Source organism: Rattus norvegicus, chromosome 13 (genome assembly GCF_021556685.1).
Source record: "Rattus norvegicus strain SHRSP/BbbUtx chromosome 13, alternate assembly SHRSP_T2T, whole genome shotgun sequence".
Lineage (NCBI taxonomy): Eukaryota > Metazoa > Chordata > Mammalia > Rodentia > Muridae > Rattus > Rattus norvegicus.
The window spans coordinates 99,049,570-99,072,394 of record NC_141546.1 but is presented as its reverse complement, the minus strand read 5'-3'; the positions used below and the strand labels follow the sequence as shown (position 1 = coordinate 99,072,394).

The 22,825-nt window shown below is 45.2% G+C and overlaps 1 protein-coding gene across 8 annotated transcripts in view; it reads left to right on the top strand.

The window, feature by feature from the left end:
- Positions 1-22,825, top strand: part of Mark1 (microtubule affinity regulating kinase 1) — a 105,312-nt gene that overhangs the window by 76,299 nt on the left and 6,188 nt on the right. For 2 of the 8 annotated variants that reach the window (XM_087579885.1, XM_087579886.1), the window contains 10 exons: positions 430-486; positions 3,926-4,162; positions 4,246-4,365; positions 7,705-7,804; positions 8,858-8,970; positions 11,972-12,125; positions 12,412-12,605; positions 16,623-16,723; positions 17,903-18,067; positions 19,469-19,723. In XM_087579885.1, coding sequence (XP_087436011.1) covers positions 430-486; positions 3,926-4,162; positions 4,246-4,365; positions 7,705-7,804; positions 8,858-8,970; positions 11,972-12,125; positions 12,412-12,605; positions 16,623-16,723; positions 17,903-18,067; positions 19,469-19,723 — 1,496 coding nt within the window. The remainder of the gene's footprint in view (positions 1-429; positions 487-3,925; positions 4,163-4,245; positions 4,366-7,704; positions 7,805-8,857; positions 8,971-11,971; positions 12,126-12,411; positions 12,606-16,622; positions 16,724-17,902; positions 18,068-19,468; positions 19,724-22,825) is intronic. The other 6 variants (XM_087579890.1, XM_087579891.1, XM_087579888.1 and 3 more) reach the window with 3 other exon arrangements.

The following is a 22,825-nucleotide window of genomic DNA, read 5'->3' as shown; positions in this document are numbered from 1 at the left end:
ACCCTTGTTCTAAACTATAAGTTATATACTTTGACTCATGTAAAGAAAGAAATTTAATTTGTATAATTTCCATAGATGTTCACCAAAAAAAGGGAGTAGGTTTTCCCAAAAGAATATTACTTCCAACATTTAAAAGTTTTTTTTTTATTTTGTTTCTTTTTTTCATCTTTATTAACTTGGGTGTTTCTTATTTACATTTCGATTGTTATTCCCTTTCCCAGTTTCCGGGCCAATATCCCACTAACCCCTCCCCATTTAAGTTTTATCTCTTTAATAAGCATAGTTTTCTAAACTAAAGGAATCATGAAATTGCTGGTATTTTTTTTTAAATCAAAGTTAGTACTTTATCCAAATTGAAAATGATAAATATTAAAACCAAGTATTTAACCAAAAAATAATTTTGACTTTATATCCAAATATTTCTTCTAGATTGTATCTGCTGTACAGTATTGTCATCAAAAATGCATTGTCCACCGTGATCTTAAGGTAAGCTGCTGCTTTTAAAATTAAAATCTCATTTATGAAAATATGTAATAATAAGAGAGTTGGGGAGCAGGCTTGATGAATAAGGTGACTTGTTTACAAGCATGAGGACCTGAGTTCAAATCCCCAGCACCCACCTAATAAAAACCCGGTAGGGCTGTGCATGCCCATGACTCCAGCATTTGGAGCTGGAAACTGATAGGTCTTGAGCTCCCAGGCTGGCCAGCCTAGCTGAAACCTCCAGTGTCAGGTACAGTGACTGATTCTGTCATAGGGAATGAAGCAGAGGTGAGACAGCAGGAGGCTGGATGTCCTCCTCTGCCCCCCACTACCCACACACACAGGCACACATACCATATTGTTATACACACAGTTAGAATGTGTCATAGTATAAGTAGGGCTACTTCTTCAGTTACCCCATCTTGATTCAGTAGCCCAGGGTGAGGTGATTCTGGCTGAATTGTCACCATAGCCTATGAAAGGCACTGTATTCACCAAGCACATGAGAACATGGGCATGGCGTTGTCTAAATCAGAGTCAGGACCTGACTGACTATTAACTCCGTAGTTTAAATTCTGTCCTCAATTAAAAATGTTGAAGGTCCCATCTAGACAGAAGTAATGTCACAGCACAAGGCACAAGCATGTGCTTGCCATGTATAAGAACCAGGGTTCTTTCTTAGCACCAAAGTTCAAAATAAGAAGAGGGTTTTAGGGGTTGGGGATTTAGCTCAGTGGTAAAGTGCTTGCCTAGGAAGCGCAAGGCCCTGGGTTCGGTCCCCAGCTCCGAAAAAAAGAACCAAAAAATAATAATAATAATAATAATAATAATAATAATAATAATAATAATAAGAGGGTTTTAATGTGTGTGTGTCACCATGACAGAAGCTAGAGTCTTTTGGGAAGAGGGGTCCTCAACTGAGAAAATGCCTTTGTCAGGCTGGCTTGCAGGCAAGCCTATGGGGCATTTTCCTAATGAATGATTGATATGGGAGGTCCTAGTCCACTGTGGGTGGTGCCACTCCTGGCGGGGTGGTTCTAGATGGCATAAAAAGCCAACTGGGTGAGCCATGAGGAGCAGGGCAGTGAGTAGCACCCACCATGCCCTGCTTCAGTTCCTGCCTCCAGGTTCCTGCTCTGAGTTCCTCCCTGACTCTAGGACTGTGACTAGGGATATGGAAGCTAAATGAACACTCCCCTGTCAGGCTGTTTCTGTTCATGGTGTTTATCACAGCAATAGGAGGAAGTCAGCGCTTGAGATGAGAATAACATATATGGTAGAAACACTTATGGTCAAACAAGCTTCAAGAGCTCGGGCTTAAGTGCTTCTGTCTGTCTCTCTTTGTTTTTCCTGTCTTCTTCATTCTCCGAAATCTTACTTCTATTTTTCTTTTTAACTTTTCTTATTTATCCATTGGCATCAAACTTGGATTCTATTTAAATGTACCGCATTACACAGTGGTCGGAACTCTAATTCTGTGTCCTGGTTCCATTCTTCTGGCCTGTTAGTGCTCCCGATGTTTGTAGCAGTTCTTCTCTCAGGAGGGCTAGGGGGGTCTTTTCTACAATGAGAAATGAAGGCTGGCTACCCGTTCCTTTGTCTGGTTCATAGCTCAACTCGGTTTACATTAGAGTCCTGTTCAACAACTGCGTGTTCAGTTCCGGCTGGGGAGAACATTCTCACATCATACATCCCTGGACAGACCTCAGCCGTGCGTGCGGCTCTCTTTGGAGGCAGTGTAGTTACTTAGATTCCATCTAGACCAGCAGTTCTCAGCCTGTGGGGCGTGACCTCTTCAGAGGTCAAAGGACCCTTTCACAGGGGCCACATATCAGATATCCTGCACATCGCATATTTACATTGTGATTCATACGGTAGCAACATTACAGTTATGAAATTGCAGTGAAAGTAGTTTTTATGGTTGCGGTCACCACAGCGTGAGGAACTCTATTAAAGGACTGCAGGCTAAGAACCACTCACTGCTTTAGAAGGCTCTGGAGAAACTGGGTATGTCCACCTTACTACAGATGGTCAAGGAGACTGGGCCCTTACTTATACCAGGAAGGCATGCTGCTGTTGCTGCTGTTGCTGCTGCTGCTGTTGTTGTTGTTCTCAGTCAATAAGTGTTGGTTTAATGTGACTCTCCCAGAGTCATTCATTTGCATAGTATCTGAACCCACTTTTATTTGTTGATTACTTGGTTGAGTTTTTGGGTTCTCTTTCTTTTTTCCTGTTTGGGGGGGGGTGCAGAGGGTGTAGTGGGTTAGGGAGTAAGGGTTGGGAGGCTTTGGTTTGGGTTTGGGTTTGGGTTTGGTTTGGGGTTTTTGAGACAGAATCTTACTGTGTGGCTAGCGCAGGCTGACCTGGAACTTGCAATCTCCTGCCTCAGATCCCCAGGCTGAGATTATAGGCAGGTGCAGGGTCTGGGCCAGTGTCCCCACAGGCCTCCTGCCCCAAGTGACTCTTAACTCATCAAGGTGACAGTTAACACTAGCCACCACTATTGTAGTTACACTTTTCACAAATATGAGATAAGCTAGAATACCATAAAGGGAAAAATAAAGAAAGAAGACTTGGAGGCGGGAGAGACACGGCAGGTCCTCCAGTGAAGAACCAGGTCCTCTGATTCATCTGGATCCATTTTCCCCCTTAGACTCTGACCAAGCACATCTACCAGCTAACCTGTGGCTTTACTGCTCTATTTATTCATCCGTTGGAAACAGAATTGAAATGAAGCAGGCACAGAGCAAGTGTTCATTAAGCCGCTTGCGTGTATAGAAGACATTTCCATTTTTATCTTTGGGTGATTGTTTTAGAATTTTAGGAAGAGCCTCTCAAACACGGGAGCAGAGTCTTTGCTTCCTATGGAACGTGACTCTAGACAGGGTTCTACTTTTAGAACAGCAAGCATTGCTGAAAATAAAGCCTGTGGGAGCCAAACTGTTCCAGTTTGTTTCCTCTCCCTAATCAGTACTTTGCTGAGGAAGCATCCAGAGGAGAGGACGTAGGACTGAGTAAAGGAGAGCCAGGCGCCTGGGCAGTCATTCCAGACAGACCCTGGAGCTTAGCATCGACTCCCTGTTAAAATGGTGCTCCCCTGGCTAACGTTGGCTTATGTCTGAGGTGAAGCAGTCATTTCAATATGCGTTCCTTAGATTAGGTCCTGCTAAGGTCCAGTTTCAAGATCGCTCTTACCATGAAGTTAGAAACATTTAAAATAAACTTCGGGGGAAAATGTGTCCATAGCTCCTGTGAGCTTTTCTTTTCAGGTGTCAAGGTTCAGACTTCCACAGACTTAGACAGGGACAACTGCATTTGCATTTACTAATGTTACACTTTAAAATGAGAGGCATGTGCTAGCGAGCCCAGAGTCTGAAGCAGGTGTAGCATTTTTATTTTGTGTACGCTTTTTACATTGTCCTTTTTATTATTTTCCTCTTAGGCTGAAAACCTTCTCCTTGATGCTGATATGAATATTAAAATTGCTGACTTTGGTTTTAGCAATGAATTCACAGTGGGGAACAAATTGGACACATTCTGTGGAAGCCCGCCTTATGCTGCCCCTGAGCTTTTCCAAGGCAAGAAGTACGACGGGCCGGAAGTGGATGTGTGGAGTCTAGGCGTCATTCTCTACACGCTGGTCAGTGGCTCCCTGCCTTTCGATGGCCAGAATCTAAAGGTATATGCCCGTTTGCTGCTGAAGCCCCTTTCCGCAGGAGCGGCAAAGTCAGCTGCCACTTAAATGCTGTCCTTCTCTGTCAGGAGCTCCGGGAGCGGGTCCTGCGAGGGAAGTACCGTGTTCCTTTCTACATGTCCACGGACTGCGAGAACCTCCTGAAGAAACTGCTAGTGCTGAACCCCATAAAGAGGGGCAGCCTGGAGGTGAGCGAGCTGTGCTCTCGCAGGGAGGGGAGCCCAGGGCTGCCAAGCCAGGGCTCCCGGTGCAGCTGCAGAGCATGGCTCTGTTTAGCCTGTGTCTAATTTGTGTTTTCAGCATCAGGAAAAGTGATGGTTCTTTATTCAGAAAACACAGTAGGGCTTTCCAGGGCTTCTTTCTTCTTGGTTTTTTGGTGAGTTGTTAAAGCTGACACGGTGGAGACAAAGTTGACTTTTGAGGAGGACAAACCTAGTCTTTGTCAGAAACTACCTGGTCCAAAACAAAAAAACCTTTATGTTGGTTAAGGCTGACCAGATATTTGAAGGTTGAAAATGACTAAAAGTTCTAACCCAGCTAACTCTTCACTCTCTGAAATCATGTGACACCAAGTAGACACTCGAGTACAGGAACTTAACAGATATGTAAGCAGAGAGCATGGCCCATGCATTCTCTACAACACTGGTTTATATGGCCTAACTGTTAGAGAACCGGCCCAGGTTCTTGTTACCCAGGTCCTTTCTTACACTGTAACTAAGATAACTGATGGTCTTAAGCATTTTTCCCATCTGGGTTTTCTTTGATATTTAAAGTTGGGGTGTTTGCTTGCTTGCCTGCTTGTTTGTTTTTGAATGTGTATAAGGTTTGCCTGTGAATTACATACATGCAGTACCCATGGAGGCCAGAAGAGGGTGGTAAATCCCCCAGAACTAGAGTTATAGATGGTTCTGAGCTACCTTGTAGGTCTGGGAACCAGACCTTAGAAAAGAGCTTTAATCTCAAACATCCCTTTAGCCCCTTCATCTGTCTTTAGGAATATTTGGGCTGTGCTAAGAAATTTCAGAGACTCAGTACTCATTCCTGGCTTGGACTTTTAAAGTCTTCTTAGACTTTAAACCCAGAGAAGCCTGGGTTTGCTGGCACATCCGCCGTGAGGTGGGCACAGCCCTGCACTGTTTAGCCCAGCTTGGCTTCGTCATTCTACTTCCACATATACTTTTTGTTGGTGGGAGTTAAAGAATTGGGAAATTACTAAGTGCTTTGTTGGAGTGGATCAGATGGTATTTTAGCTATGTTATTTGTTTAAGTGTGATTAGCTTTTAGCTCAGGATTTTTGTGGTTTTCCTCTGGGGCGGAAAGGCATGCTAATGTTGCTGTCTGTAGTAAAAGCCCATTTTGTGTCCCTCCTCCCAGCTTAACTTCCAACCTTTCATAGAAAAGCATGGACCGCTCAGAATGAAAAACCACCAGTCTGTCAGCTCTCAAGGGCTGGGACTTCAGTAGAGCATCCCTCGCTCCTGCTCTGGGGTCCACTTTTTTTAAGATTTACTTAAATCACGTATATGTATGTGGGTTTGTGTATGCGTGCCATGCTAGAAGAGGCTAGAGGTGTAGGTGGGACCCCCTGTACTATATCCAGGAAGCCCCTTCAGCTGCATGTTAGTAACATTCCCAGAGGTAAAGCAGCAGTTCATAGGGCAGAGTAGAAGGGACAGAGTCACCTGGGAGACAGTGCTTACCACTCTCTGCGGGCTACTGATAAGGATGACTGCTTCCCTCAAAGATGACTAATTTACTGATTTAAGTGTTGACTGGGATAGTTAGGCAGATGTTTATTCTTTCATTCTTGACATTAAAATGATGAAAATGGTTCAGACCTCAAAGTTTGGGCAGATAAACCTAGCTACAAAGGAGGAGGTGAGGATCACAGCCTTAGCAACTGAGGAGCAAGTTGTTCGGCCCCTCCCCATCTTTGTCACCTTGTGGCCCTTGTCGATGCCCACAGCCAAGGGGTACAGAGTCATAGCTGCAGGCAGCAGGGTTTAGGAGATGTCTTAGTTTGGACTCCATCACTGAAAAGGCGCCATGACCAAGGCAACTCCTAAAAAAAAAAAATTTTTTTTTTAATTGGGCCTGGCTTACAGTTTCAGAGGTTCGGTCCATTATCATGGTGGGGAGAATGGCAGTGTACAGGGAGACATAGTGCTAGAGACAGAGCTGAGAGGTCTACGTCTGGATCTGAAGGTAGTCGAACGGGACTTTGTCTCACTCTAGATGTAGCTTGAAGATAGCCCACCTCCAAAGTGACGCACTTCCTCCAAGGCCACACTCCTAACAGTGCCACGTCCTCTGGACAAGCATCCAGATACATGAGTCTCGGGAGGCTCTACCTGTTCAGACCACCACAGGAGGGTAGGACAGTGACCGAGGCCAGCCTGCCTCAGCTTGTGCACGTGCCTGTCTGCTCTCCAAAGTGCCCTGTGAGACCAGGACCCAGATGGTGGCAGACGCAACTTCATTTTTTATTTTTTGTAATTTTTAAAAAAATTTTATTTCTGTGTGTGTGAATGTTTTGCCTGCATAGATGTCTGTGCCTCATGTGCTTGCCTGGTGCCTATGGTAGCCAGCACTGGATCCCCTCGGACTGCAGTCACAGATGCTGTAGGGCACCTGTGGGCACTGGGGATCAAATAAATTCCTCTGGAGAATAGCCAGGGCTCTTAACCATCTCTCCAGCCCTTCATACCAGTTGCAGTTAGTAAGCTTACGTTGTGTGTGTGTTGGGGGGATCTGTAAACTGTTCTTTAAAACAGCTATTTCAAAACACTCCTCCATGTACAAGCACAGCTTTTTAGCCAGTAGTAAAAGTCTTAGGGTGTAGTTTGTGGCATAACTACATAGACCTTTTTAAAGGTCTTCTTTACATATGTCAGATACAACCTCATTACCCAGCTGTAGCTGTTTTCTTTCACTCTGTGGACTGTCCCCACAGGACTGTCTTAAACAGCCCAGAGCTGATGTTCACAGCATCAAGTTATTGGACTGAGATAATTCACACCAATACCTATTTTCACTGTGACAGTTACCTGATTTCTGAATTCAGACTTAAATGTTTACCACCATCCTTTCCCACATTCTTTAGTTACCTGGACAGACCAGCCTAGATTTCAATTCCCCAAAATCTCCTCTTCCTGAGGTATGGGATTTTAAAATAAATGCATGACCAAAAAATAAACCTTTTAATTTCTCTTATATATAAATATGAAGCAAAAGTCAAAGTCATGTTCTTATGGTAAAACGTTGCAGTTTGGAAATAGTCCTTTTGAAGCAATGTGGAAGGAGGGTTATTTGTGTATTGCCTTTGGTGAGTAGTGGGTAATATAGTTGTGATAAGATTATGGGTGACCTAGAGACCCACACCTCCTGTTGGGCCGTTAATTAAGGTACATAGAATAAGTTTATTTGAAAGTGTCACATGATTCTTGTTGCGTGAACCAATGCACTTCACATTTGGAGTGGGTTGAATGTTGTAATTCACCAGACATGACTTAGAGTTTATTTCCTAGCAAATAATGAAAGACCGATGGATGAACGTTGGTCATGAAGAGGAAGAGCTAAAACCATATTCTGAGCCTGAGCTTGATCTCAATGATGCAAAAAGAATAGGTAAGTATTTAAGGTCTGTGAGGGCATCCGTGACTGCACGGGGGAGTCCATTGTCCAGCTTGGCAGTGTTTACTGGGACTTTGAAACTTAAAATATCCAGCTTCCTTATTTCGTTCTCGTATACATCTGTGCTCCTGTTCAGTTGTTAGCAACTGTCACAAGAATTAAAATGCATTAGACAAATTCATAACTATTGCTTTCTGCACTCCCTCCCTGGAGTGTGGGCACTGTAACCATTAGCACTGAGCAGACTGAAAGCACAGCAAGGGCTAACACTGAACTCTAAGCGTTGGGCACATCGCCTCCCCATTTCTCCTCTCATTGCTCAGCAGAGTCCACCCTCCTGCCCCCAGTCCTCATTAAGAACTTGATGGGAGCGTTGTGGCAGTCAAGCCTTAAAAGAGAAACTGAAGTGCAGATGAGAAAGGAAGCACGTTCTCGGCTTGAGATGTTGTCCTCTTCATGAGTAGCTGAGGCTGTGCTGAGAGGAAGAAGAGCAAGTGAGGCTTTGTGTAAGGCCTAGACAGTGCTGGCCTTGTGCGGACAGAGCAGGCCAGCTCAGAAATGTCCCACGGTGTGAAAAATACGGTTAATATATTAAATCTATAGCATGAATAATTCTGTACACACACAAAAATTCGAAATGGGGGCTGGAGAGATGGCTGAGCGGTTAAGAGCACTTGTTGCTCTTATAGAAGACCCAGGTTCAATTCCCAGTACCCAGATTGTAGCTCACAACATCTGTAACTACAGTCCAGGGGAGACTGATGCTCTATTCTGACATCTATACCTACCAGGTAGTCATGTAGTGTGCGTAGATATATGCAGACAAAACACTTAATAAAAATACACAAATCTTTTAAAATGATAAATGTATAATATCTGAGTATACTCTACCCATAGGTTAATAATCCAAAAGATTTCATAGTTAAAACTCACTTCAGGTGTTTTGAGAAATAGTTTTCCCTAACAGTATTGGCAAATCTGTGCTTTTGCTGAACATTTACTTCGTCAGTACATTTTAAGAAAAATCCTCCTTTTTTTTTTTTCTAGACATTATGGTCACCATGGGTTTTGCACGAGATGAAATCAATGATGCCTTAGTAAGCCAGAAATATGATGAGGTTATGGCTACTTATATTCTTCTAGGTAGAAAACCACCTGAGGTAAGTGGGTTTCCTCATTTTAAATTAATATATATATATGTGCACACATATATATACATATATATATATAAGTTTTGAATTAAATAGATAAAAATATGTTAGTAACTGTATTCGGTTCTTTGTAGGACAAAAAATATCACAAAGATCCTGACTGTCTCATTAGAGACCAGGAACCAAGGGGCTAAATTGTTTACTGGTCTCATGAGACCAAGCAGCTCCACCACCGTCTTGACTTTGAGCATGGCGTCCTCAGAGTTCTGTGGGGTACACTGTGCAGTCGGCAGCAGTGTGATTATCCCAAATGCACAGGAACAGGGTGGAGGCAAGAAGAGGCAGGTGGAGCTGGAAGAGTGTAGAGTGGGACCCGAGAGACAGAGGCTGAGTGGCCTTGGCCTGTGTCAAGTGGCCTCTGTGCACTTATGGGATTCTCGTGGCCTGCAGAGGTCCAGCTCAGGAGACAGATGCAGGAAGTAACTGTATGAAAGTGGAGAACAGGGGCTGGGGATTTAGCTCAGTGGTAGAGCACTTACCTAGGAAGCGCAAGGCCCTGGGTTCGGTCCCCAGCTCCGGAAAAAAAAAGAACCAAAAAAAAAAAAAAAAAAAAAAGAAAGTGGAGAACATACAAGTAAACGACCCTTGGGAAAGCAGCTACAGAGGGATAAATTGAAATAGTAATTTCAGAGCATTGGTAATTTTATGCCAGAGCATTGAAAGCAGAAGATTAGACATCTGTGAGAGGCGGTCTTTAAAAAGGCTATAGTCGCTCATAATTAAGTAGTAACTATGTAAATGTAAATCATATGTTCCAACTGAAGTGTATTGAACCCGCCTTCTATCAAAAACTATACTTACACCATGAGGCAAAAGCCAAAGATGTCTTTCCTGTCCATCAACCCTTGAGGTAGAGCTAAGCAACCAGCCCCGCCATACATTATGGTGTGTGCTGCAGATTCTCTGAGACCTATGAGAGAGTTGATACCTACAACAAGCTACAGTGAGGCTCATCCAGAAGGTCTATGTGGCTTAAACGCATAAAACTAATGACACTGGTTGACCAGGGGAAGTGGGGTTGAAAGACCCCCGGAGCAGGGAGACCCTCACCCAAGTCTCGGGATGATGCGACCCCCCCCCCCAAGAACTCACGAGAGACTGATCTTGATGCAATCAACAAGAGGTTTATTGTTTATTGATAAGGACGACAGAAACCAGTGCACTTGGGTCGAGACTCATATCCCACACAGGGGTAGAGGAGTTTGACCTCGAATGATTGGGAGAAGGGATATTTAAAGGAAAAACCATACCGAATCACAAGGAAGAACCTCCTGTTTCTCATGATTGTTCTTTAAGGTTTTAATCTAACTTTATGGTTAACCAGTTCCTGCTACTATGGTCAGCTGCTATTATGATCAGCTAGTTTCTGGAACAAAGTGGCTGAACCAGCTGGTGCAATTACTCTTTCTGTGATCAGCTAGTTTCTGGAACAGGCAGTTCCAGGGCCCGCTTTTGGCTTCAACTTTTGTCTAGGGGGCAATTTCAAACTTTTTTCTTTCAGGGTAAGCCCTGATTTCTCACAGATACCTGCCTGTGTGAGGTGACCTGTCAGAAAGGTGTGTGCTTCTCGGGTAGATGAGAAGCCCAGTGCAGGATGATGGGAGGAGACCCTGTTAGCTGTTGAATATAAGGATCTGGATTTGGAGGAAGGGCTTGGTTAAGGTTCGGGGGTTGTTATCAGAGACATGTCTATCATCAGGTGTGTGCTAAGAGCTATTCTAAGGCTCTCGCAACTGTTAGTTAATTCATCTGACCCTCTCAACAAGCCTACTGAGAAGGCTAAGAATTGCTGGGGAGAAGGGAAGTCTCAAAGGGGCTGACAGCTGAATGGTGTGTAGTATCAATGAGGCCTAGTCAAGAGACTCGGAGGAAATGGCCCAAGTAGTTATCTCTAGCCTCTCTGACTGTCCTACTTGGCCTTCAGATGGCCTCTGGGCACTTTAATTTTCTTATTAATTCAAATACGAAGTCCAGGCATATATTAAAATCAAATGATTGGAAGTAAACTATGGAAGCTACTGTGCCTGGAGAATGTCAGGTTCACTGTCCTCACTGGAGCCATCAACCGTGCACCTCATTTTCTGTGCCTCAGGCTTCCTGTCTGTAAGATGTGGACAATACTACTCAGCACTTAGGGTCACTGAAAAGGTTTACTGTGTTAGTCCTTGATGCCGCCTTGCAATAGCTGCACACCCTGCTGCTGAGTGAGCAGCACCAGTCCCGAATCCCACCAATGCCAGGGGTTGACTCGGGGCTTCACAGCAGCACACAGCTTCAGACTGCAGAGAGGCTGTGTGTCAGCACCCCAACCCCACACACATACACACACCTACCCACACACACACACACACACACACACCTACATATACCTACATACACATACACCTACACACACACACACCCATACACACACACACACACTTACCACGGTCAGGGCTAAGGGAAGTCATTTTATAATCAGAGCCAACAAAATAAATTGTGTTTTGTAAGTGTAGAAAAACAAACCAAACATTTTAGTTCAGAGTGTAAAGTATACTTAATAGTTTCTGTGTGTACATACATACATGTACATGTATACGTGTGTGTGTGTGTGTGTGTGTGTGTGTGTGTGTGTGTGTGTGTGTAAGGTTTTAGATTTCATCCTGCTTGAATCCCAGTGGTGTCCTTGACCTTGGTATTTTTCCCCTGGAGTACCAATGGTTAAAAAAGTATCATGGAGAACGCTCAGGACAGTCTGCTATGCGTTACCATGCCGTGAGTGGTTTGTGGCTGTTACTTGGTGTTTTGACTGGCAGATTCTGAGTGCTAGTGGGAGCGGCCTAATGTCCAGCTCCCTCGTTCTCGCTTGTCAGTTTGAAGTCTCTCTTCAGCCTCCATTGCTTTTCCTACAACTTCAGATCATTTTGTTTTCACTTTTCTGTCCTAAAGTCTGGGTGATCTCTTTTCACAGTTCGAAGGTGGTGAGTCACTGTCCAGTGGAAACCTTTGTCAGCGATCCCGGCCGAGCAGTGACCTGAACAACAGCACGCTTCAGTCACCTGCTCACCTGAAGGTCCAGCGAAGCATCTCAGCCAACCAGAAGCAGAGGCGCTTCAGTGACCATGGTGGGGAGCATGTCTAAGAAGGAGGCAGGCTGGCCCTGTCCAGTGTGTGCTGCTCAAACAAAACACCTTGTTTCTCTTACTCCTGGGGCCTTCTTAAATGGGCACCGCTGAGTGATTGATCATAGGGTCTCTGTTGTGGGGAGTCTGAACCGACCCCTGTAATCAATTTAATCTTGGTCTAGAGTGTAAATCACACAAATGGGCTATTGTTAGCATAGGAGGGTTTTGTTGGCAGGAAGAATATCCATTCTTTTACAGCTAACCTTGCTGTTTCTACACATTGCAGCCGGTCCCTCCATCCCCCCTGCTGTCTCATACACCAAAAGGCCTCAGGCCAACAGCGTGGAGAGTGAACAGAAAGAGGAGTGGGACAAAGACACAGCCCGCAGACTTGGCAGCACCACCGTGGGCTCGAAGAGCGAAGTCACAGCCAGCCCCTTGGTGGGGCCAGACAGGAAAAAGTCCTCAGCTGGCCCAAGTGTGAGTCAGAGCTCTCCTGTGTCAGCACTTGAACTGTGTCAGAGGTTTTTTGTAAAATCCTGTCTTTTGTCTTTTTAAATGTTTCAAAATGAATCATAATTTAAAAACCATGGAAAGGGGGCAGACAGCTTGTGAGTGTAATAGAAGAAACAGTACGGAGAATTCTGTGTTGTTGCCCTGTTCTTGTTTAGAGGGCAGATTCATTGGATAGCCCAGGCTACCCTGGATCTCATAGGGAGAGTAGTCCTACCTCAGCCTCTAGTGTTGATGTTACATTGGTGAGTTTAATCTTACATTTACTTGCAAACTGCCATCTGAGGGCAGACTCATTAATAATTTGTCAACTTTGCTCCTGTGAGGTCTCTTAAAATGCCCAACTCTGGAAATTAAATCAGGCACTAGAAGAGAAGTACAGGCCACAGTACTTTCCTGTAAGATAGCAGGGTGAAGAGTGATGGAGAGTGAGTGAGGATTGGGGGTGGGGTAGGGGCAGAGAGTGAGGACGGGGCAGTGACATCTGGAAGTGAGTGAGGACAGGGCAGTGACATCTGAGGCAGTGGGTGTTTGAGGTACATAAAGGCAGTGGGTGTTTGAAGGAATGATAACAGTCAAAAGAGAAGACCCAGAATGACAAACAATCCAGAAAGCATTTGTGCTCCTGGACTGTTAAGGTGGATTGTGTAGACACACAGGAAGCAAGGTGAACGTGTTCAGCCATGTCAGCAGAAGAGCTGGCCAGCATAAAGGACATAGTTAGATTGCTTCCTGATAGTTCATCAGTAGTGTGGATGCTAGAAGATGAAGTCTTCTAGAGAAGGACAAAAACACTTTTAGGCCTAGAACTTTATATCTAAACATGATACCTATATTCTTAGGCATAAAATGTGTCGGCTGTTTGGCTGCACAGGGACTATTTTAAAACACTGTACTACTTAGGGTAGTCTCACAGGAAGAGAACATACATGTTGCTATAAAATATATAAGCCAAAAGTATTCAAATACCTTAGCAAGGCTCAGTGGATAAGGATGCTTGCCCCCATGTCTGACATCCAAGAACTCAGAGTGAGAGGAGAGAAAATTATCCTCTGACCTCCACATATACATACAAGCACACACACACACACACGTAAGCACAACCATATACATGCACACTCATCCCCCCACATACACATATGCACATTGTCACACACACACACACACACACACACACACACACACACACACACACACACTGAAATTTCTCAACAGTGTCCAGGGAGTAAGAACGGGGCAGAAATTAAAACATAAACACTTGCCTTATTGAGCAGGTGATTGGAATAATGTTCAGAAATCAACACAGGTGAGCAGACATTAATTCAAGAACATAAGGAAGGGGGAGTTACAAGAATGAAATAGAGTGATAATTTTTAAGTCAACAGAAGGAAGAGGATCCCTCTATCAAGTGTACTGGGGAGGGAATACTCATTAGAAAATCTTCAGTGACATACCAAGGCAAAACCAGCACTTCCTCACAAGTGGGCTATGGTTTCTGGGGCCAGTATTCTGTGTGGTAATTGCAACAGTACTTTTTTCAAATATACAATCAGCTTAGCACTTCCTGGTCTAAAGGGTAGGTGTGCAGGCCACTTTAAACACGGGTACTACATTAAGTCTAGAGGGATGGCTCACAAGCACGAGTGCTTGCTCTCACAGAGGACCCATACGGTGGCTCAGCTCTCCATGACTCCAGCTCAGGGGTCCGACAGCCGCCTCTGGCCTCCATGTGATACACTTACAATGCATGCAGGCGAAATGCTCATCCACATAAAATAAAAATAAATAATGGTGGTGTGACTGTTTACCCTCCGCTGCCTCATCTGCTTGGAGATGATACAGACTGTTGTTTTTCAGTACTTACTCTGTCATCTAGAGAACTGTTCTGAAGGTCAGTACCCAACACAGCAGTAGCAAACTGTTCCAGGCTTTCCACCACTTTCCACAGTAGCCTGCCGGCCCCTCAGGCTGGACCTTCTTGGCATGGCCCTCAGCTTTGTCCTCTCCTTGTCTGTCCTTATGTGATACTGCATCCTAATCCCGATGCTGCGAACTGTGCAAGTCCTGTGTCCGCAAGGAGGTGCGTCCACATTCTCCAGGCTGCTCAGAGCTGTGACCCACTCGGTTCTTAGACGGGCGCTGCTCCGTCTGTTCACTGTCTCCTCAAGCTTGCAGTCTCTGTATATTGACAGAGACTTCCTCAGAGCCCTTAGTGCTGAGGGGAATAATGAGTGTTCAGACTGTATCTATTTACTTTTAAAAAGCATTACATTCACATCAGTTGTACTGTTATTTAACAGTTTTAAAGACCAGAAGCCAGAAGATTCTGCCAAAGTTTATAGTTTTCACTTCACTGTCTGCTACTTTCCATTCTGAACTTGCAAAATAACTTGGGGTGGATCCTTCTGTGGGATTTCTTTTAAGTATCAATGACACGTGTGTCATGATCTTTTCAGCCTTTCTTTGGGAGTGATGTCATCCTCCTACAATTCTGTTATTCCTTCATTTTTTAAGATGTGCTATTTTTACTTATGTGTGTGTCTGTGAGTGGTTATTATGTCTGTGCCAGGCCCTCAGAGGCTGGAAGGAAGCATTGGATTTCCAGGAGCTTAGACAAGAAGCTGTGAACCCCCAACACACATGGATGCTGAAAATCAGACCCAGGGCCTCTGCCAGATGACCACTGAGATGTCTCTCCAGCACACTAAAGATTTTTTTTTAAGATTTATTTATTTTATGCATATGAGTACACTGTAACTGTCTTCATACACACCAGAAGAGGGCATCAGATCTCATTACAGATGGTTGTGAGCCACCATGTGGTTGCTGGGATTTGAACTCAGGACCTCTGGAAGAGCAGTCTCTTAACCACTGAGCCATCTCTCCAGCCCTGAAAGATTTTTAAAGCTACACTTAAACAACTTTGCTTAGGATTTTCCCCTTCTGCATCTGACTCCCAAGGAAATAGCTATTAACTGCTCATACTAAACAAATGTTACAGCGACTATATTTTAAAGGCAAGTAAAAGCTAGATTGGATAAGCAGATATTTTTCATTAAAGAATGAAACAGAAGCATTGTTTTAATCCCTTTTGAAAGTCACTTCTCCAGGGCTTGGGGTGCAACTCGATGCTAAAGTGCTTGCTTACCATCTGCAAGTCCCAGGGTTCTCATCACCACAAACAGCAACTAAACAGAAACAAAAAGCAGAATATCAGAGTTGTCCGTTTTTATACTGGTAACATCGTCAAGGTTAGCCTGTCTCCTAACTCAAATGTGGGATTATAGGCTGAATTCTTAGACCACAGTGCACAGGCATCTGTCGACCCTCAGCCAGGCCCACACTAACGCACCTGCTGTAGTCCTTATGCTGTTGTGGCTGTAGAGGCTTCTGGAGGGAACGACGTCCACACGGCCTCTTCTCACTGAGATCGAGGGCAGACTACTCTCTGCTCTGCCCTTACTCCACCTGCCACTCCTGGGCAGAGTAAACGGACACCACTTTCCTGTCGCTTCCAGTGCTGGCTGGAATTGTAAACTAAAGAAGTAGCGGGTGTGACGGGGGCTCCTGTTTTTGTTTGTTTTTATCCAGCTCCATCCAGAACACATGGTCAGTTCTTAGATCAAAGACAGAGTAAGCAAGCGAGGCAATAAGCCAAGAGGTCACTCCTGGTGGTCATCAAGCAAAGCAGTACACACAGCCCCGTGGGCACTGTCTCACCTGAGCCCACTTCCTTGTCCGAGCCCAGACACAAATGCCACATTTCTAGACAAAACCTCTCAACAGTATTTGGTTTTGCTTTACTTTTTATTCCTAACCACCTAAATGTGAGAAAGAAGAAAAACCGGATCTTGCTTATGTGAGATTCTACTCAACTAAAATTTTGCTGTGTACTTTTTCTAATAACAGTTTTAAACACATTTCTTTGATTTCACACTAACACAGTTACAATTTTGAAATTGATTTTTTTTCTTCTTCTTTAAGAACAACGTATATTCTGGCGGTAGCATGACGAGGAGAAATACATATGTGTGTGAGAGGAGCACGGACCGGTACGCTGCCTTGCAGAATGGAAGAGACAGCAGGTGAAGGTCCCCGAGCCCAGCAGCAGTGGCTTTGCTGGAGTGTTGTAGCTCTGTGGATACAGGGAAGGAGACCAGAGCAGTTCGGGCTGGAGTAGCCGCTCTCGCTGCGCCGTTTGCCTTGGTACCAGAGTGGAAGGGTGCCAGTGTATTGGGTGACGTAAGAAATAACTTCTCCTAACTGCCAGTTGTCTGAGTAAAATGTAGATTCGAGTATCACTCAGTACCAAAGCATCGTGTGCAATCCCAACCTGACCCTCGAGACTGAACCTTCTCTCCGTGTACACTGCTCAGCCATCCGTCTGCCCCTTACCCATCAGCAACTCACATGATACCCAAATAATGAGAGCTTCCTTCCCTTCCTCTAAAGAAGTGTGGTCATCTCAACCGGAGGTAGAACTACAGGCTTCTTACTGAGTCCTAGTATAGTGGGAAAACCACTGATATCCCATCAGAAGGATGAGGCACGTGCTGGTGATGTCAGCTCTAACCATCTAGCAGCACAGTCAGTTCTCACACTGGTTTCCTTCAATGCTAGGAGACAGCACACAAGGATGGCTGTAGCTTCCTGCTCTGACATCCTGCGGGCTTGACAGTTGAAACGTACTGTTTCTCCAATACCCAGTGCTAACTATAGCTCCTGATGTCCACCTAGCCTGTCGCTCATGGCATGAGAAGACACTATGATGTAAGCTGAAGGAGCTGCTGTCTGCAGAAATGGCGTTTTCCTATAATTATGAGTTCTTAATGCTTAAAGAATACAGGAAGATTTACAGCCACACATCACACGAAGCTAACCTTAGAATAAGTGAAAAAAAGGGGCTGGGGATTTAGCTCAGTGGTAGAGCGCTTACCTAGGAAGCGCAAGGCCCTGGGTTCGGTCCCCAGCTCCGAAAAAAAGAACCAAAAAAAAAAAAAGAATAAGTGAAAAAAGACTCCAACAGTAATCATCTGGTTTGTAGGTGACAGACATCTACAAATATGTCCTGCCTCCTAGGACTCCCAAGCACAGGGCAAGAACTGAGAGCTTTTCACAGACGCACCTTAAATGGGAAGTTGTTTCATTAATTCCTAAGAATGTGTTTGTTACTTCAAGTGTTTCACTCATGAAAGTGTCAATTGATAGAGATTTGGAAATCTTTTTCTCATGTTTCAGTAACTGTACGTCTTCTTTTACGTCAGCCTTACAGAGATGTCTGCCAGCAGCATGTCCTCCACAGGTTCCACTGTGGCCTCTGCTGGCCCCTCAGCACGTCCCCGCCACCAGAAGTCTATGTCAACCTCTGGCCACCCTATTAAAGTTACACTGCCAACCATTAAAGATGGCTCTGAAGCTTATCGGCCTGGGTGAGTCCTGCTTACATTGCTTTCTCTGCAGTCTCCTCAAGAGCTCTCTGAGAAGAAGTGTGTGTGTTCGCAGGTATCTAAAACTACTTGAAATCACTTTCCAGAAGAATATTTTTAATCCACCCATTAAGCGCTGCTGCCTAATTTACCACTTAAGTAATTTTAATGGATGGCGAGACCGGTCACCATGTGGTAAAGATGCTTACCGCCAAGACTGATGGCCTCCATCCTGTCCTTGGAAGGCAGACAGTGAAAGAAAAGAACCAGCTCTCAGGAGTTGTCTCTGACCTCCACACGTGCTCCATGGCACGCACAAGTAAATAACCTTTTAAAATAAAATAGATGGTGAGTAAAATGAGGCACACAAAGTCAGCTGTGATGCGTGCATCCCAGTGCTGGGAGGCACAGGCCAGCTTTGTAGGTTCAAAGCCAGCCTAGTCTATGAAGCAAGTTCCAGGCAGCCAAGGCTGTTACACAGAGGAACCCTGTCTTGAAACTGTACCCCTCCTCTCAAAAAATGGGACCCAGAACCAAATCCTGTTGGCACCACAGCCGTGGGTCTCAGCAGTGGGGCAGGCACGCTGGAGCCACTCGGGGATAAAATTCAGTTCACGTTTCTAAGTATCACCACATGTGGGATTTCTGAAACTCGGCTCCTTAACATGTGACTGCCTCAGTGATTAGGTCCCATCAGTCGCATTGATTGCTCTGTGCAGCACAGTATCCTGGGGTCTCAAGAAACATGGGGTGGTGTTATGAAAGGTTTTTTGACAAACAATAAAAATTATTCTTACATTGCTAAGCAACATATGTTAAAAGCATTCAAGTTGAATGCCCTTTGTCTGGACTTCCTAGGCCCAGGAGCCTTTTGGATTTTGGACATTTTCCAGTTCTACTTCCATGCATAATGAGAGAGGGATGGGCTAGAACTTGAATTTCAACCTGAAATTCACTGAGATGTCTAGCACGCCTGACACGCACAGCCTTAAGATCATTTTATAGTGCGTTCTCAGTGGATGTCACATGAGGTCACGCATGGAATTTCTCATGTGTCATGTGACATCAGTGCCTAAACAATTTCTGGATTTGGAAGCACTTGGGATCTCAGGTATGCACGTTACATAATAAAGCCCACGTGCTACACTCAGGTTGGCATTCCGGATTCTGACAGCTTCGTGTTCATGTCACAAGTGTTACAAGGCATAGAAAAGTACACTTTTAAATTGGCATCTCCTTCTTATATACAGATGTAGTAAATGAATTCTCCCATGCACCTCATTTCTAATGTGAGTAAAAGTCATTGGGCCAACAGAAAAACCACACCTTTCCCTCCCCAGTCCCCAGGCTGAGTGAAAGCCACTCCATGTCATTCTTCTGATAATAGATCTTAATTTCTCCCAGCAGTACAGCTCAGAGAGTGCCTGCTGCTTCCCCGTCTGCTCACAGCATTAGTGCCAGTACTCCTGACAGGACCCGCTTCCCCCGAGGGAGCTCCAGCCGAAGCACTTTCCACGGGGAGCAGCTCCGAGAGCGGCGCAGTGCTGCTTATAGCGGACCACCTGCCTCCCCGTCCCATGACACAGCTGCACTTGCACATGCCAGAAGGGGGACGTCAACTGGGATAATCAGCAAAATCACCTCCAAGTTCGTCCGCAGGTCAGTCTGCTGGGGCTACGCTCACTTTGTCTGCTGCTAACGAGGAGCTTGGTGCTTTCCTGTCACCTGTGCTAGGATTTTTCTAGAATGGCTTCATGGCATCTCACTAATTTTTACAGAAATTGGGAGTAAAACACCAGGAAGAATAGTCTTTTTCCTTGAGAGAGAGGAATTTAAAATGAGAACTTAAGGGCTGATGTGGCTCAGTTGGTCTAGTATTGCTGGGCATGCATGAAGCTCAGGGTCGCCCAGCGTCCAGGGCTAGCACTGTGGAAGCCATCACTCAGGTGACAAGAAGAGCAGAAGTTCTTCGGATCTGCACCCAGCCTGGGATGCAGAGGGCCCATCTCACAAGGAAATCTAGAGCTTTTATAGAGCAGAGCCACAACTTCACAAAAAACATTTTGCCAGCTGAGGTGGTACACACTCTTGATCCCAATACTGACGAAGCAGCCAGATCTCTGAGCTCAAGGACAGGTCTACATTGCGAGACTCAGGACAGCCAGGGCTCTGGAGAGAGACCCTGTCTCAGAAGGGAAAAAAAAAAGAAAATTAAAATTAGCTAAGATTTAAAATGTTTTTATTTAGATGAAGGAAATAAATACATATCTAAGCTTGAAAGATCTAAGAACTGCTCCTCACTGCTCTGTCTACCACACCAGTGGCCAGCAATAATTAGCTTAAATCTTTTATGTTATTATTTACTGAGGTGGGGAAGAGAAGCGCATGCCTTAGCGCGTGGAAAGTGGGGATCAAAGGGCACTTCACAGAGTCATCTCTCCCTTCACTGTGAATTCTAGGGATTCAGCTCAGAGCACCAGTCTTGGTGGCAAGCACATTACCCACTAGGCTAATAGAGTATGCATGTGTATACATTATGTGTAATATTATATATATTACATAGATATAGTTGTGTGTAATATATACATTATATATGTATTTAACTTTTTTGTCTTTGTATAATAAATTTAAGTCACATGATTACTTAAAAACTGAATATCAGAGGCTGGAGAGACAGCTCAGCGGTTGTAAGTAAGCACTGGCTGCTCTTCCAGAGGACCCAGGTTCTATTCCCAGCACCCACATGACAGCTCACAACTTTCTGTAACTCCAGTTCCAGGGAATCTGACTCAGTCACACAGGTGAAACACCAGTGCACATAAAAATAAGAAGCAAGAAAAACGTAAAAACCTGAACGTCAGGATCAACACAAGACGAATGTGTGTTTAACAAACTCATAATCTAGTGGGACAGTGTAGCTGTCCTTCGTACAAAGCACTGCACGCACATTGTAGGAATGCGGAGCAAATGCAGACCGATGTAAAGTTGACCCATTAATATCAGCCGCGAGGTCTGAGCCCTGCTACATAAAGTCACTGTGCTGTGCAGAATGCTGTAAAGACAGAGAGGGTGGGATCTGAGCCCGTCATGGAAGAAACAAATCTGTGAGCAGTAAGCCGTGGGCTAAAGCAGGTGCAGCTAACAAGGAAAGTGCTAGGAGTCCCAGACAAGGCTTGATTGTTTAGGGCCCATATCATACATTCATACGAGCTAAGCCTTGAACCAATGAACGATTTCATTGTTCAGTGTTGATTGCTTAAACGCTGGTGTTTACCTGCTGTGTCTTCAGTGTTCCTGGTATAGCAGAGTGAATGGAGAAGCTGGGCGTGGTGCCTCACATCGTTAATCTCAGAACACAGAAGGAAGGTGGATTGCTGTTCCAACCACAGCAACTTACCAACCTCCCCCTTTTCCATGTGTAGGACCACACAGCTGAGTTTCAACCCTTAAATCCTCAAAGGCAGACCATCAGTGACCTTATGCAGATCGGACAGGTGTGCAGAGTGGCACCTTGTAAGAGGAAGAGAGAAGCCAGCAGTCAACAGGGAGTCAGAGGATGGTGTTGGCAGCCATTGCAGGGTGCTAGTGCGATTGTTGGTCACTGGCGCAGGAGATAGAGCAGTGAGGAGGGTTATTTCTTTCAAGGTTGAACCACGTCCCTCTCATGGCTGGTTTTCCTGCCTCACAAACCAGCTGCCCCTTCCAGGGCTCCCTGGCTGGTAATTCCAGGTTTCCTTACATCTCCCCATGACCCTAAATATCAGAGTATGCAGGACAGACTTTGGACTGTCTCTATGCCAGTTTCCTGTCTTCTCTTGGTGATCTGCTGGACTTGTGACAGTAGATACCATCTCACTTTAACAGCCTCAGGCTTCCAGGGCTTCGTCCAGTGGACCCAGTAGCCCAAGCTCTGCCTCTTTATATCCTCAGTCAGTTTCAGCTTCTGACACATTTCTCCCTCCTCCTCTCTTAAGAAGTGGTAGGTAGTGCTGTCCTCCCAGTCACCTTGGAGTTCTCTTTGCTTCTTTCCCACCTTTGCAAATGCCCTTCTCAGGGTAGTCAGGGTGGCTGCTTCTGCCTTTGCTGCCCTTGCCTGCCTCACAGTCAAAACCGCTGTGAGGTTTCACCTCCTTCCAGGTCTCCTTCATTCTCACACATAGTTTTGGCACCATAAATCTGTGAGTCACTCCTGTGTAAAACCATCCGGTAGGCCTGAGTGTGTAGCTTGCCTAGCATGCTCAAGGCCTCCAGTTTGATTCCCAGACACTGCAAAAACAAAAAGAAACAGGAAGAAAAGGGGCTCTTAATTATACGGGCAAACAAGGCTCATGTCATCCGCCTCCTCCTGTCTGATTCTTCCCACCTCAGAGGTACGTCTTCACACCCACAGGAGTTTATGCTGATGTCCATTCTCCTTGGAATCTTGTGCCTCACATGCCTGCCAATATTTGCTGCTGCTACGACACCAGGCTTGCAGTGCTCCTAGGTGAAAGGGAACAGCCTGTGTGTGCAGTCGAGCATAGGCTGCTGTCTGTGTGGATTTGCTTTTGTATCCCAGAGCCATGCTAAGCTGCACGAGCTGGCAGCCAGCTGTGCTTCCGTGTGCCTGTCCGCCTCCCCCCACTTCGAGCCAGCTCCTTAGGCTGTAAGACTCTACTGCCCTCTCCTCAGTAGGCCGGGCCAGCATGGGGGCCGATTGCTGTTTCAACTGCTAAAGCAGGGCCAGTGAGATGTAAGGGAAATCCCACTGTGGATGTGTAG